This window comes from Orcinus orca, chromosome 10, assembly GCF_937001465.1.
Source record: "Orcinus orca chromosome 10, mOrcOrc1.1, whole genome shotgun sequence".
Lineage (NCBI taxonomy): Eukaryota > Metazoa > Chordata > Mammalia > Artiodactyla > Delphinidae > Orcinus > Orcinus orca.
This window is the reverse complement of record NC_064568.1, coordinates 65936291-65951385: the sequence shown is the minus strand read 5'-3', so window position 1 is coordinate 65951385 and position 15095 is coordinate 65936291. Positions and strand designations below refer to the sequence as shown.

Genomic DNA, 15095 nt, shown 5'->3' with positions numbered 1-15095 from the left:
AGCTACACCGTAACCGCACGGGACTGGGCGGGACAGCGGGGAGAAGGGGACGCAAAGGTGCAGGGACTCGCAACCCCGAAGATGGAGGGAGGCCAAGCTGCTCTGCTGGCCATGACCTGAAGGCAGGGCTGGGCCCCCGTGGACTGGGGAGGGGGCAGGGGGCGCTCACGTCTTTGGAGGGCTTGCGGAGAATGTCGCCCACACCGCCACCATTGCGCAGCCCGTGGTTCATGACGGTGACGATGCACATGAGCAGGGTGTCACAGGCCCGCTCCGTGCTGTCCAGCTCCTCATCCTCTGCAAGCAGGGTGTGTGCTCAGCCCCGGGCCAGGCCACCTGCCTCTGCCCCCACCGCACCTGACTCCCAGGACGCACTGCCCTCACCTGCCAGGACCTCGGGCACCACGACCCCTGAGACACAGTCCATGTTGTCCCCACTGCAAGTGTCCACAAATGTGGCAGCTCCATGTGGCATCCCCAGGGGGCTGGCTGGAGGGGACAGGATCAAGATCAGGAGGTGCAAGGACTGTCCTCATCATCTCCCCAGTTCTGGGCCCAACATCACATCCTCCAGGAAGCCTGCCCTGATCCTACCAGTTCCCCACTGCCTGGCTACAGTGAAGGGTCTCCATGTACCTGCCCCCGCCGGGCTGTGCTCCAAGGACCAGGAGGGGGGTCTGCACCCCTAGCCCTGGCGCACCGGCAGCTCCCACAAGTACCGAGTTTAACATGAACCACAGGATCTTCAAACAAGAGCAACCCAAGGCGCTCCCACTCCCTCAGTCTGTCCAGGGAAGAGGGAGGCAGTGAGCTAGACCCCCACCCAGAACCCAAGAGGAGAAACTGAGGCAGGGGGCCTGGTGGGATAAGCTTCCAGGCCCTGGTCCCAACTCCAGCCACTTGTGCAGGCCCCTCATCCCCACATGCCCGCCCAGGAGAGGCGCCCCCAGACCTCTGGAGTGGTTGCTGGGCAGCCGGTCGACCTCGAGAATGAAGTCATCCTTGAGGAAGAGGAAGCCAACAATGGAGAAGAGGTAGACCAGGATGAGGGCCAGCAGGGCGGTCAGCAGGATGGAGCGGCCGTTGCGGGTCACACTCTTGATGACATTGAACAGCGTCTCTTCGCGGTAGATGAGGTCAAAGAGCTGCAGGGCAGAGATGGGGCCGCCGCTGGACCCACGGGCTGCCTGCCTACCAGTGGTTCCCCCCGCCTCCCCCAGCGGCATCTGCTCTTGGGCAGGCGGAACCAGGCTGGCGGGCCTGTTGGGGCCGTCGTCTCTGAGGAACCTGGAGTTCCAAGGCCCGGGAAACGGAGAGGTCCAGGAGAAGGCTAGAGGGTGGAATGGCCAGCGCATACCACATGCAGCAGGAGAAGGATGGCCAACACTTACGGTGTGCTTGCTATGTGCCAGGACACACTCTACACAACTGTTGTGTGTTAGCTCACTTCATCCTCACAGTTATTCTAAAGGGCAGGTGCCGTTAATTATCCCCATTTTACAGATGAGGAAACTGAGGCACGGGCAGTTAAGAAACCTGCCCAAAGTTACACAGCTAGGAGGGGCCACACTGGGATGTAAACCCAGATGGTCTGGCTCAAGAGTCCAGGCTTGGACCCCCACTGTACAGGGAAGATGGGGCCATGAGTAGATATCAGGGCCTTGAAGGCCAGGCTGGGGTCCAGCGGAGGAGGACACTGGAAATCCACTCCTCCCAGCCCAGCAGCAAGAGGCCTGGGGATGGGGAACTGTTAGCAACTGGCAGGAAGCCCCAGCTGCCTGCCCCTGCCCCTGCCCAGCCCCACCCACGCCTCACCAGGATGCTGTAGAAGAGCTCATGGGCAAAGAGGCCCAGGACACTCGTCAGGATGTAGCCCACGTGGTACAGGAACTCCATGTCCATGACCATGGCCTTATAGCCCCGGATGAAGGTGCCACGGTTGCCCACGAAGCTCACCACGAACACGATCTTGTTGGTCAGCTGTGGGCAAGTGCAGGGCATGGGGGTCAGTGCCCTACCACCCACCCTGAATCTCTACCCCTGTTGCCAGGCCCAGCCGGTGCCTAGAGCAGAGGTGAAGGCTGGGTCTTCAGGGGAGTGGATCTGAGCTGGTCCTGCTCATCCTGGCAAACACAGCCTTAATGAAAATGCTTCCTGAAATGCATCTGGGCTTCTGGGACTAGAATAGAGGAGAAGCCCCTTGGGTCCCCAGCTCCAGGAAGAAAGTGAGATGCAGATAAACGAGAATGGGTCAGAGAAGACCGTCCTTAGCCTTTACGGTGACTAGACAAGTTAGGAAAAGGCACCCCCCACGTGCTCGAGACACTTTATTTCTACCTGTCAGGAAACTGTCATAACACATAAATCTTTGATGTCCTCAATATGCCTTCAGGCAGTGCACAACTAACACTGGGAACCCAGCAGCCCTGAAGCTGGTGCTCCAAAGCGGCTCCCGGCTGGCTGGCTCTGAGTGCCTGCTGCCCCGAGTTGTCCAGGGGAAAGAGGAGACAGAGTGGTCCCAGCCTCGGGTCTATAATGAGCTTGGGATCCCAACACAGGGACCAGGGGGAAGGGGCAGAGCAGCAGGCCAGCTTCGGGTCCAGCTGCGTGACAAGCCCAGGAGGGGTTGGGGGTGGGCGGTGGGGGCCCTCTGGCACTCACGTTGAGGGCACCCAGGATGTTGAGCGTGGGCCCAATGCCCAGGTAGTAGATGGAGCGCAGAATGAGCGCCACGATGAGGGGGCGGATGCTGTAGCGCTTGGTGAACAGGGCCGCGATGGAGAAGCAGATGAGGATCCAGAACAGCAGCGAGATGAGGGGGGAGCCCAGCACACCTGGGGGCAGGGAGCAGGGACAGGGCGGCTTGCTCAAGCCCACCCACCCAGCAGACCCCAAGAAGCCACCCCTTTCTGGGAGCCTTCCCTGTAAGTTCCTGCTCACCCGGCTGTAGGGCCCCGCCCATTACACCTGCATCTGGAGGCCTAAGGTAGGAGGCCCTCTCCATCTGCTGCTACCGTAACTGGTCTCTGCCTTGTATGTGTGTGTGCTGTCTCCAGAGGTCAAGGACCCTATCCATCCCCGCGATGAGGTGCAGAACCCAGAGGCCAGTGAAGGGGCTGCTTCTCCCCACTCTGCATCCAGTCCCCTCAGAGCCTGGCCGGCTCACATCAGAGGAGGGAGCATGGAAGGCTCAGGGCCGCCACCTGCCAGCCCTGTGGCCTCACCTGTGGATGCACCCTCCACGTAGGGGTAGAAGAAGGCGATGATGATGTTGATAAAAACCGCCAGGTTGAAGGAGATGCTGCCCCACAGGGTCATGCGGCGGGAGAACCAGTAGATGAGTGGCATGCCTGGGGGAGGAGGTGGCAGGGCCAGGGTAAGGGGGCACCTGATTAACACCATCTGCCCACCCCATACCAGGCTGCAGAGCCTGCACGAGCTCCAGGCCCCACTTCAGGAGGAAAACGTGATCGGAGCCCTCCTTGGGGCAGGGGTGGGACCCCCACCAGTAGGCGAGGGAGGCATCAGGGGCATCGGTGAGCGGCTCCAGCGCCCCACCCCCGCCCTCCTGCCGGCCCGCAGGGTCCTCACTGCGGAGCTTGCGCTGCCACTCCATCTCGTTGTGCAGGAAGGAGGACTGGTCGAAGAAGTCGCTCACTTTGCTACCCTGCTCATCCTGCTCGGTGGTGGTGAAGAGCCGGTGCTTGGTCTCCTCCGTCAGGAACTGGCAGATGCCAGGCACCGGGAACACGATCTGCTCCATGCTGCGGTCCTGCCGCACGATCTGGACGCACATGGGCACCTGGTCACATCTGAGCTGTGGCCCCCAAGGGCCCAGCCCTCACTCACGGCCCCCAGCTGTTCTCAGGTCCCACCTCTATCTGAGACGTGTGGTTCTCATAGTAGGCCAGGGGGTCCTCCTCTTCCTCCTGTGCCGGTGCTGAGGACTTGAGCATCTGTGACAGCTGCTTGTTGTTGAGGCTGAGCTGGGGGCGGGGGGGGGGGGGATGCCGAGGTCAGGCCCACCCCCACCTCCATGCTGGGGCCCAGCTCTGAACTACACCCCACTGAGTGACCCCCAGCTAGACCAGATCCAGCCCCAAAGTGGGAGACAATCCTATAGGACAGTCAGCACCCTCCACAGTCCTGCCCAGGTGCACCGGTAGGTCCTGCTCCAGGCTGCCAGACGCCCCAGACCCACACCACAGCCTTGCTCCCACTCCTCTGTCCCAGTGACATCCCTGGCCACCAGGCCGGCTCCCACCGGTCCTCAGCCCCGCCCCCCAATTCTGAGCTGGCTCTTTACTCAGGTTCAAGCCAAGGCCTTGGGCCACAGGTCTGCCCTAAGTTCCTGGCCCTGCCCCCAGCCTCATCCCAGACTCCAGCCAGGATCTGAGGTCTCAGCTCTGCCCTCAGCCCCGCCCCCGAGTCATAGCCACGCCCTCCAACTCCTAGCCGCACCCCCAATACTATCCCATCCAATCTCCCACCCAGCCCCGCCCCTAGATCTAAGCCCCGCCCCACACCCAGCCCTATCCTCTGGGCCCCCACCATGGAAGAGATGCCCTCAGCCTCCTCCTCTTGGATGCGCTTCACGGGCTTCAGCAGGTGCTGCAGCTGCTTGTTGTGCCTGGAGAGCTGAGTGAGATGGCAGCGCAGAGTCACTGGGTCGTGGTTGCTGGTGGGAGCGTGGCCGCTAGGGCGGGGCCGTGGGGTGGGGCCGGTACCTGCAGCGCCAGGATGTAGATGTTGTGGCCCACTTCACGAGGGCTCACGTCCGAGTTCTCACGCTCCTCCTCCTGCAGGTAGGCCTTCTTGATGACGTCCACCTGCCGGGGCAGGGGCTGCTGAATGCCCTCTTCCTGGGGCGTAGGGCGGGCTGGGCTCTGATCCCCAGCCCCGCACACCCCACCTGGTCCGCCTCCCCACCTGACCGCCAGCCCAGCCTCACCAGCTCCTGGGGCCGCAGGCTGATGAGGATGCGCTCGGCGTTTTCACTGTCGTGCCGGCTTTCCATCAGAGCCAGGAGCAGCTTGGAGGCGTTGTCCTGGGGGAGAGGAGGGAGGGACAGGCCACAGTCTGAGGGCCCCCGCCACCGCTCCACTGACTACTCCGTAACAGCCTCTCTTGGCCCGTAAGTCCCATGGCCTTCTTGTTCCCCACTTATCCCCAGGGCTTGCTGTGACAAGGATGCTGCGTATCTAGTCCACCCACAGGCCACCTTCCCCCACCCTGTGCACCCCCCAGACAGCAGACACGGACACAGGAGGCCCTCGGATAAACCCAGAACATGTCTGCTTCTAGAGCAAGTGTACATCCAACACGTTTGCTCACACATGCACTTGTGTGTACAAACATGCACACATCACACAACTGCACGTCACCCATGCTTGCACACGTGATGCCCAAACTGCGCGCGCGCGCGCGCACACACACACACACACACACACACACAATGCTAACATCACACACACCAGCATGTACACTCAACACGCGCATCACATGCACACCCACGCATGCTCACGTGGGTTGCCAAGGGCCCCACCTTGAGTTGCAGCACCAGGTCCATACGGTACTTGCATAGGGGACTGATGTCATTGAGAATCAGCGCAGTGATGATGTCTATGCCATTGGACTCGTGCGTCACGATGCAGGTCTGGCGGGAGGCAGGGGTGGCGGGTGACACGGGGCCTGGGCGCCCTCAGAATCGTGGCAGCTCCAGGGGCCTCGGTCTGTCCCCTGCCCGGCCTGCTCCATCCTCCCCCATGTCCACGCTGCCAGGCGCCACTCCGACGGCTCACCTGGTTCTCGTGGCAGGGGCCCTGGCAATACTCGGTGAGGGTCTCCAGGGTCTGGATGACGAGGCCCACGTTGTCCTCGTTGATGTAGAGCCCCAGCAGCCCCAGACCGCCCGTGGTGCTGCCGCACATGATGTCCAAGAACTGCAGAGTCTCGCACACCAGGTTGTAGTTGGTCTTGTTGTTCTGGCAGCGCAGGAAGTTCTGAAGAGCACAGGAGGGGGGGGCGTGGCATCGCTGCAGCAGGGAGGGAGGGGCCCGCCTGGGGACCGTGATGCTGCAGGCTGCAGGGGTGGGGGCCTTGCCAGCCTCAGAGCAGTGGTGTCCAGGCCGGATGCGGGGCACAGAGTATGGGCGGGGTCGGGAGGTGGGGCAGGCCCGGGGAGGCGGGGCAGGTGTCGGGAGGCAGGGCCGGGAACAGGGAGGCGGGGTCAGATGGGGCAGGGCCTCACCTGCAGGTCCCGGTTGTGGTTCTCACACAGCAGCTGCAGAAAGCGCAGGATGGGCTGCATGATGAGCACGGACGTGCCCATCTCGTTGCTCTGCACGCGCTCGCCCACCTCATGCCCCTGGCGCAGGCTGGGGCCCAGCGAATAGCGGGATGAGGAGCTGGGCATCCAGAAGGAGGCCACGCGGCCTGCAGGGTGAGGCCTGGTTAGGCTGGGGCTGCGGGGAGCCGCCAGACCCTCACCCTCACCCTCTGTTCCCACCCTCAGTCCCCAGCCTTGTGCCCACGTCCTCATCCCTGGGGCCCGTGACTCCACTCACCCTGCACCCTCTGAGCCTGACCTTTGGCGGTGGGGTCTGCTGGCTCCCGGTCCTCGCGCGGCTGGCTGCCCAGGTCGCTCATGTTGACGGCCACCGTGGACTTGGTCTCCTGCTGGGCCCGCTTCATGCGGTCGTGCAGCACCTTGAAGAAGCGCTCTGACTTCTTGTCGCTCGTCATCAGGTTGTAGAAGGATTTCTGCGGGTGGACAGTGAGACGGGGGGCAGCCTCAGCACCAGGCCTGGCTCTAAGCAGCCCTCGGCGAGACCCGGGGGGCTCAGTCCTGTGCTGCAGGGACAAGGTGGCGGAGACAGAGACGCCCCTGTGCCCTGCGCCTAAGGCTGGGGTGGGGGGCAGTCAGGACCAGCAGAGGTGGAGGAGGAAGGGCCAGTGATGCTGGAGGCCTGCACTAGCTTCCTACCCACCTGCATCTGCCCTTGACCTTCCGTCAGTTCCCCACACAGCAGCTAGAGGGGTCTCTCTGAAGTCTAAGTCACGTCCCTCCTCTGCTCAAAACCCTGGATCTTCCCCAGGGGCAGGCCTGGGCCCACAGTGCCCACGAGGCCACGTGATGGCCTGCCACCTCCCTGACCCCAGCTCCTCCCATTCACCCCTCCTCCACCCCCTCCAGCCACATCAGCCACTTCCCCTTCATGGCCTTCTGCTGCCGGCTCTGCCCCGTGCGCCCTGCCCCACTTCACGTGCTCACTTCCGGGTCCTCATTCAAACGGTCCCCTCTCAGGGGTCTTCCCCATCACTCTTTCTGAGATACCCCCTGCCTGAATTATCACCATCCAGCATGCTCTCCGTATTACGCAGGGATTGCAGTTAGGGACTGCTGTCCCCACTAGGATACGAGTACCAAGAGAACATGGGTTTTGTCTCTTTCCTTCACTGCTGAATCCTTAGCGCCTAGAACACTGCCAGACACACAGAAGGCACTTACTAAATGCAGACTTATGGGAAGGATGAATGAGTGAGTAAGTAAATGAAGGGAGATAAAATAATCAGAGAGGGCTTTTGGAGATAGTCGGCCTTTACTTGGACACCAAAGGCTGAGGATGTGGAAGAGGAGGGAAGGAGACCTGAGCAGAGGCTGAGAGGCAAGAATGGTGGACTAATAGGGGGCGGGATGGTGGGCGACAGGTCCAGGCCCGGCTGGAGCAGGGCGGGGGTGTGGGATAGAAAAGGGCCACGTGACCCGGGGGCAGATATGGGAGGCAGAGCCTCCCATGCGTAGCCGGACTCGCACTGGACGCCAGCACCCAGCCCTGCAGCCCCACCCCCATGGCCTGGGGACTGGCACACTGTCCCCCTCCTGAGCAGAGGGCATCACCCAAGGAGGTGAGCCCCCCGCAGCCCGGCCCCCCTCCACACCTGGATCTCGGTGTTGCCACCGTCCAGCAGGCGGATGGCCAGGCCAATGCTCTCCTGGAAGATCTTCTCGTTCTTGGTGCTGGTGATGAGGTCACACACCAGCTTGGTGGCCCCCTCCTTGTCCAGCCGGCACTGGGTGGCTGCGATCGCTGACCAGTCTTGGTCCAGGCCTGGAATGGGCAAACTCGCTTAAGGGGGGAGCAGGTGGAGGGAAGGGAAGGAAGGGCCCAGAGCGAATGGGCCTCCCGGAGGCATAGCAGGGGAGACGCGGGACTGACCGGTGCCCATGGGGTCTGGAAGGTCCCCCCGCGAGCTGGACTTCCGGTTCTGGAGGTAGTTTTGCAGCAGCATTTTGCGCAGCTGGTTGCCCTGCAGGGAAGGGAGCAAGGCCTACGGTGGCCCATTTCACCCTCTACCCCCCAGCCCAGCGGCCCTGGTCCTGAGGCCCTGGACCTCGTGGCCAAGCCCGCCCGGCATCCAGCCGACCTGGGCACTCACCCGGTCCCCATACTTGGTCTTCTTAAGCAGCATTTGCTGCAGCGTCCTCAGCACCTTGACACACAGCTTCTCCTCCGACTCCATGAGGTCCTTGGTGTGCTGGATCAGCCTGGCCGGCGGGGAAGGAGGGCACACTTGGGGCGGACCCATCCCCCCTCCAGCTGCTGTTCCTGACCACGGCCCTCTGACCCCATGGGCTTTCCCCGTCCTGGGCCGCTGTGCCCCTGCCACCCCCATGCCCCGGCCCCGCATCCCACTCACTTGGACAGGAAGCCTCCACTCTCACAGCGCTGGTGGGCCTCACTGCCCTCCAGGAAGAGCAGCTCGGGCCAGTGCAGGACGTCCACCAGCACGGACAGCTCGGCCTGCACTAGGGGCTTCAGCCGCTCCTCCAAGGCCGTGATGATGTCCTGGGGTGGGTGGCGTGGGGAGGGCAGGGTCACCGCTGGGCGAGATGCAGGCCACCCAGGCCCAAGGGATGACCAGGGTGTGACTGCCGTTCCCCCAACGCCAAAGCGCCCCACGGACTGGCCTGTGCCTGTCTGAGGGGCCCTGGGCCCACGGAGCCACCCAGGACAGAGCATGATGTCTGTCTGCTCAGAGGCCCTGGGCATACCCTGGCTTTCCTCCCATCCCCTTCTCTAGCTCTGTGTGACCTTGGGCAAACCCTTTGCCCCCTCTGGGCCTCGATTTTCTGCCACATGGGGATAGTAACTCACCACACCCCCTCTAGAGGCCAGTGAGACAGTGGACAGAGTGTGTTCTCTAAACACAAAGGTGCTGTTGGGAGCGAAGGGTGTACCGGCCCCCTTCACGAGCACCAGCCCTGGAATGGTGCCCCTCAGTCCCCTGCCCCTAGCAGCCCCCAGGAGTGGACGAGCTGACCAGCCCCTTCCCAGGGAGCGTGGGCAGCACAGGGAGGGACACTCCCCAGCCCCACGCCCACCTGCAGCTTCTCGATGATGTTCTTGTAGTCCCACTGGTTGGGGGTGGGTGTGACGCGGGGGAAGGCCCGCGGGGCCGTCTTGTAGTTGGAGACGTTCCGCTGGGCGGTAACTGTACAGCTGGCGCCACTGCTGAGCAGCGAGCTGATGTGGGCATCCAGGTCCATGGGCAGCGAGATAGCCCGGCCTTTGGCTGAGGGGAGAGGGGACGGGGCGCTGGTGGGGGGTGAGGGCTCAGCCAGAGGGGCCAGGCTCAGGGTCTGCTGCACTGGGGGACAGGGCCTGGGGTGCAGGGGCCCCCACTTGAACTGAGGTGCCCTCTTCCCTTTTTAGGGTAAAAAGAGGGAATTTTTGCCTCTTCGTTTCCAGCCTGGCTCCACTCTGACCCCTCACCCCTCCACTCTCCCGCCTCCCCTCTCCCCTTCCCTAACTCTCCCTAACAATCTACAGCCTCCCTCCTGCCTGAGACCATCTGTAAGCCCAAGAAACTCTGCTCGGGGGATGTCACCCAGCACTCTCCTCCAGGGAACTGCCTCAGAGGAGAAAACAGCCTTTCTCAATTGCCAAGACGCCAGTTAGACACCAAGAAGGACTTACTGAGCACCACCTAGGAGCAGCTGATGGGCGAGCTTCCGGATAAGGTGTTTACTTTGAGGGCGGGCATCCCGAGGGAGGAGAGAGAAGAGGAAGGGAGGAGAGAGAAGGGGAGGGGAGGGGCTGGCCAGTGCCCCAGCACACTCACCCACCATGGCGAGGGTCCGGATGCAGGCCTCCACGGAACCCTTGTGCTGCTGCTGCAGCCATGGACACTCAAGCAGCCGTGTGGTGGACTGCAGCAGCTGCACCACGATCGTCTGGTGTGTCTGCAAGAGGCAACGTGCCTGCTGTCGCAGCCCGGCCCACACTCCACCCTGGGCAGCCCCAGGCTGGTGACCAGAGCCTACTGAGTCTGGGCGTGGGCGGAGGGATAAGGCCTCCAATAGCTACCATGGGCTTTTGTGCCAGTTGGAAAAAGGCACCTCCTTTCCTCTCAGCAGTGCACAACCTGCGCAACTATACGTGGCAGCCCTGTGAGAACTCCCCAAGGTCCAGGCCTGGGGCTTATAACCCTATTGCTGACCCTTTTCTTCCTTTAAAAAAATTTCAGATAAATTAATATTGTGGAAAGGGGATATATTTACATGGTTCAAAAACCAAAAGGTTACAAGAAAGAATACTTCAAGAAGTCTTGGGGACCTCCCTGGTGGCGCAGTGGTTGAGAGTCCGCCTGCCGATGCAGGGGACACGGGTTCGTGCCCCGGTCCGGGAAGATCCCACATGCCGTCCAGAGCCTGTGCTCCGCAACGGGAGAGGCCACAACAGTGAGAGGCCCACGTACCGCAAAAAAAATAATTAATAATAAAGAAGTCTTGGGACTTCCCTGGTGGTCCAGTGGAAAGAATCTGCCTTACAAGGCAGGGGACGCAGGTTCAATCCCTGGTCAGGGAACTAAGATCCCATGTGCTTCAGGGCAACTGAGCCCTCGCGCCACAACTACTGAGCTCATGTACCTCAACTAGAAAGACTGCGTGCCACAAACTACAGGGCCCACGTGCTCTGGAACCTGCGCGCCACAACTAGAGAAGGGAAAACCTGCACTCCACAACTAGAGAGAAGCCCGCGCGCCACCACGAAAAATCCTACACGCCTCAAAGAAGATCCCAAGGGCCGCAACTAAGACCCAACACAGCCAATAAATAAATAAATAAATAATAAAATCTTAAAAAAAAAAGACGAAGTCTTGACCCCGTCACCCCCATTCTCCCATGCTCTACCCTGTGGCTAATGAGAGGTGGGGAAAGCTGATACACATCACCAGAGTCCCAAAGGGGTCCCAGGGCCCAAACACATATGTGTCAAAACAAGCCCATCCTGGCTGGGAGGGCGGGACCCAGTGTTTTTTCGCTCAGAAGCACTATCCCCGCTCCACCCTCAGTCCCTCTACCTATAGGCAGCCCTTTGATTGGTTTCTTGTGTGTCCTTCCAGTGTTTCTTTATGAATTAGGTGGTGTAGCAGGGTCCTTCCTCAAGGGAACCTGGGTCTCTTCCTTTCAAGGGGCTCTGGGCTGTGACCTGGCTCAAGTCTGGGAATTTGGGGATTGAGGGGCTGTGACTCTCAGGGATTCAAGTCCAACACCCGTTCACAGCCTAGAGCTCTTCTGCCTCTATGGATAAGAAAGGCTTTAAGAAGACTGTCTACCTCTTTCAGTTCTAGGGACACCACGACCAGCTAGCCAACACTGATGATTCTGCGCGTCAGATTCTCCTGCTTCGGCTCTGCCATCCACTGCAGTAATCGCCACACGTTGTCTTCAGTGCATAAGGGCTGCCAGGTGTCCCCGGCTACCCTGGGACCCATCGTACCAAGTGAATTTAGGAATTCCTGTTCTATGGTAATTTCCCCTGTAATTCCCAACCCACGGAAACTGTGAGATAATAAACGTTTGTGGTTTTAAACTGCTATATTTGGGGATAATTTGCTACACAGCATTGATAACTAATATATGTTTATATTCTTCTGCTGTATCTTTATAAGCTACAAGCAAATACGAATATATATATTCTGACTCCCGCCCCACCCCTGCCCACACAGAAGCCGCCAGCAGCTGGAGCTCACCTGCAGGGAGGTGCTGTTCTCAGAGAACGGGGAGCTGAAGAAGGCGTTGATGGTGTCCAGCACGACGGTCAGCACATACTTCTCCAGGGTGGGGTCAGACAGGCGCTTCTCACGCTTACTGCAGACCTGGGGTAGGAGAGGCTGATGCCTGGGGGCCCCTCCACTCCCACCCCCTGGAAGACCGCTGGCCCCCCGCCATGGTCTGTCTGCCAGCCCACACCCCGACAGGCACGGACCCGAGCCATGTCCAGGGTGAAGTTCTCAAAGAGTGTCCAGATGTGGTTGCTGGTATAGATCTCCTTCATCTCCACCTCCGTGTCCACGTAGCAGTGGTTCACAAAGTTCACGTAGGCCATTTTCACCTGGGCAGGCGGGGCCGGGAGGTCAGGGCACGAGCCGGGTCTTCCTCTCTGCGCTTCCCTGATTCCTCCCGACCCTCCCCTTGCTCCTCTGCCCGAGTTCCCACCACCTCCCCACCTCCCGAGCCCTGTCTACTTCCCCCACTTTCCCTCCCTCCCTCCCTCCCCCTGCCCCACCCAGCAGGGCTGAGGGGCTGGCTCCCCACCCCCGCACCCTCCCCCAGCCCCCCGGGATCCCCATGTGCACACAGGCCCCACCTCGGTGATGCAGTCCTCGTGTGTCACCACAGACACTACATCCTCCAGGGGCAGCAGGGACGTGCACTTGATCTCGGTGTAGACGTTCTTGCCCTCGGCGCAGGCGGCCAGCAGGTCCACCAGGGAAATGTGGTACATGAGGGGGCTGTGGTCCTCCACGCCGTCCCGGGCAGTCTTCATCATGTCTAGCAGGTGGGCCAGCGAGGCCTTGTCGTTGTAGAACACGACCACGTCGTCACCTGCGTTGGTCAGCTGTGGGTGGGAAGGGGGCACATCAGACCCCCTCAGTCCAGCAGGCTTGGGGCCCCAGCCCTCTCCTGTGCTTCCCAGGGAGAGACTGGGACTCTGGGACTCTGATTCCAGCCCTCACCCGACACTTAGGAAAACCCTCTCGTGCTTGAGTTTCTGGGGTTCCCTGACCCTTGGGACATCCCTGCCCGCTGCCCGATGTCTCAGGCCCTCTGCTGTTAGCTAGGACACCGAACCCCAGACTCAGGAAGTCCCCCCTCCTCTAAGGAAAGAAATCCCACTTGGGCTTGTCTCAGAGGCGCCTCCTCCAGGAAGTCCTTTGTAATCCCCCCCTCTCCCGGCTCACCCTCTCTCTCCCCTGTGCTCCCATAGCTGTAATTTAAACCCTCGAGGAGCATACACTGCATCCCTCTGGTGTCGGCGATTAGGTTAGTCACGGTAATTTAATAATAGCAATTAATAATTGACACTGCACAGCACTTCCAGACACGACGTCTCATTGATAAGTCCCTCATCTCACTTGAGTGTTTGCTCCTTTCTCTCCCTGCTTCTCCCCACTCTGAGGTGCTCCAGAGCAGAGGGCATGTCTGTTCCAGATTTAGATTCAGCCCTTCACCCCTTGTTTGCTGAGTACCTACTATGTGCCAGACCCTGGGGCCCAGCAATGAGCACAAAAGCTGTGATCCCTGTGCCCCCGGCACACTGCCCTCGGGGCTTTCATTTGACTGATTTTCCCCAAGGATACTTGGTCCTTGGTACATAGCAGGTGCCTCATGATTTGTAAATAAACGACAACAAATGATAAACGACAATAAATGATAAATGAAGGAATGAGTTCTCTCAGGCCCGTTATCTGAGTTCTACAAGGCGCCTAATTTCTCCTGGGCCTTGCTTGAGTCCTGTTAGGCCGCAGCCCAAGTTCTGCTAGACCAGCCTCTGTGTCCTCAATTCTCCCCCAAGTCCCCTCCACAGCCCAGCACCCCAAGGCCTCTCTATGACCCACTGTCTGACTCCTCCAAGTCTGGGTCCTGCCTGCCCGCTGCCCGAGTTCCCCGAGCACCCCTCGGCCGCCCTCACCTCGGTCATGATCATGTCCTGGCACTTCTTGACGTACTTGCCCTCGGCCTTGATGACGGTGTGCAGGAAGTCCAGGTACTGCACGTGGCGCCCGTGGGTGGCCAGCAGGTGCACGAAGTGCTGCAACACGGGCTCGCCGATCTCAGAGCACAGCTGATAGTTGTTCAGGAAGATGTGCTGCATGGTCTCCGCCTCCAGCAGCTGCAGGGGGGCAGGACGTCCGTCAGAGATGGGGATCCCGCAGCCCAGCCCTGCCCCGGAGCCCCGGGCCCCGCGCCCTCACCCCTGGCGTGAGGAAGAGGTGCAGGTGCTTGTGCAGCAGGGCCTGGTTGCCGGTGTTCCCAGCGCAGAACTTCTGCAGGAACTGGTGTGTGTAGCGCAGGATCTCCATCATCTTGGCATCGCCCTGGACGCAGACAGGAGGGGAGAGGGTGCTGGGACCACCACAGGGTGAAGGCCGGGCCGGGTCTGGGGCCAGAACGCAGACGGGTGTGGGGGTGGGTCAGGGCTCAGGATTGGGACCCCAAGGTGGCCAGGTTCAAGGTGGGTCAGGATATGGAAACGTGTGAGGGACTGAGGGTCAGAGGCTGAGATGAGGCCGGAGTCGGGGAGCAAGGCTAATGGGTCGGGATCAGGTGAACACTGAGGGGGTGTCAGGGTCAAGAGTGGGGTGAAGCTGGAGAAATATCAACATCAAGATCAGTCAAGGGGAGGGGTCCGTGGTGGAGATGAGGCCATGTCTGCAGTTACGGGCCAGGGTGGGCATGGGGACAGTCAGGGTAAGAGGTCAGGGTGAGGCTGGGGTACAGAATCCAAGTCATGGGCCAAGGAGACTGGAGTCAGATTAGGGTTAACATAGGTCAGGGTAAGGAAGTTGAGGGTCAAAGGTTAAAATGATGCTGAGAGTATGAGGATTAGACCAGAGAGGGAAACAGAAGCTGGGGTCAGAGTCAAGAATCAGGGTGAGACTGGAGTCAATTCAAGGTCAAAGTGGATCAGGATGAGGGGTGGAAGGTCAAAGGTCAAGATGACACTAAGATTGGATTCAGGGGTCAAGGTATGTGGGGCAGGCCAAGGTAAAAGGTCAGGGTGAGGCCGGGTTAGGTCAGCATC

The 15095-nt window shown here is 60.6% G+C and overlaps 1 protein-coding gene across 3 annotated transcripts in view; it reads right to left on the bottom strand.

The window, feature by feature from the left end:
• Positions 1–15095, bottom strand: part of ITPR3 (inositol 1,4,5-trisphosphate receptor type 3) — a 67000-nt gene that overhangs the window by 4247 nt on the left and 47658 nt on the right. For 2 of the 3 annotated variants that reach the window (XM_049716407.1, XM_049716409.1), the window contains 26 exons: positions 14266–14388; positions 13983–14183; positions 12657–12908; positions 12276–12401; positions 12040–12165; positions 10126–10246; positions 9386–9576; positions 8701–8849; positions 8440–8548; positions 8220–8331; positions 7942–8111; positions 6588–6762; positions 6251–6435; positions 5802–6002; positions 5546–5656; positions 4952–5047; positions 4728–4829; positions 4552–4638; positions 3876–3986; positions 3592–3784; positions 3225–3350; positions 2662–2834; positions 1816–1980; positions 953–1145; positions 385–489; positions 170–297 (listed from right to left, as the gene is read on the bottom strand). In XM_049716407.1, the coding sequence (XP_049572364.1) occupies positions 170–297; positions 385–489; positions 953–1145; positions 1816–1980; positions 2662–2834; positions 3225–3350; positions 3592–3784; positions 3876–3986; positions 4552–4638; positions 4728–4829; positions 4952–5047; positions 5546–5656; positions 5802–6002; positions 6251–6435; positions 6588–6762; positions 7942–8111; positions 8220–8331; positions 8440–8548; positions 8701–8849; positions 9386–9576; positions 10126–10246; positions 12040–12165; positions 12276–12401; positions 12657–12908; positions 13983–14183; positions 14266–14388 (3831 nt within the window). The remainder of the gene's footprint in view (positions 1–169; positions 298–384; positions 490–952; positions 1146–1815; positions 1981–2661; positions 2835–3224; positions 3351–3591; positions 3785–3875; positions 3987–4551; positions 4639–4727; positions 4830–4951; positions 5048–5545; positions 5657–5801; positions 6003–6250; positions 6436–6587; positions 6763–7941; positions 8112–8219; positions 8332–8439; positions 8549–8700; positions 8850–9385; positions 9577–10125; positions 10247–12039; positions 12166–12275; positions 12402–12656; positions 12909–13982; positions 14184–14265; positions 14389–15095) is intronic. The other variant, XM_049716408.1, reaches the window with a different exon arrangement.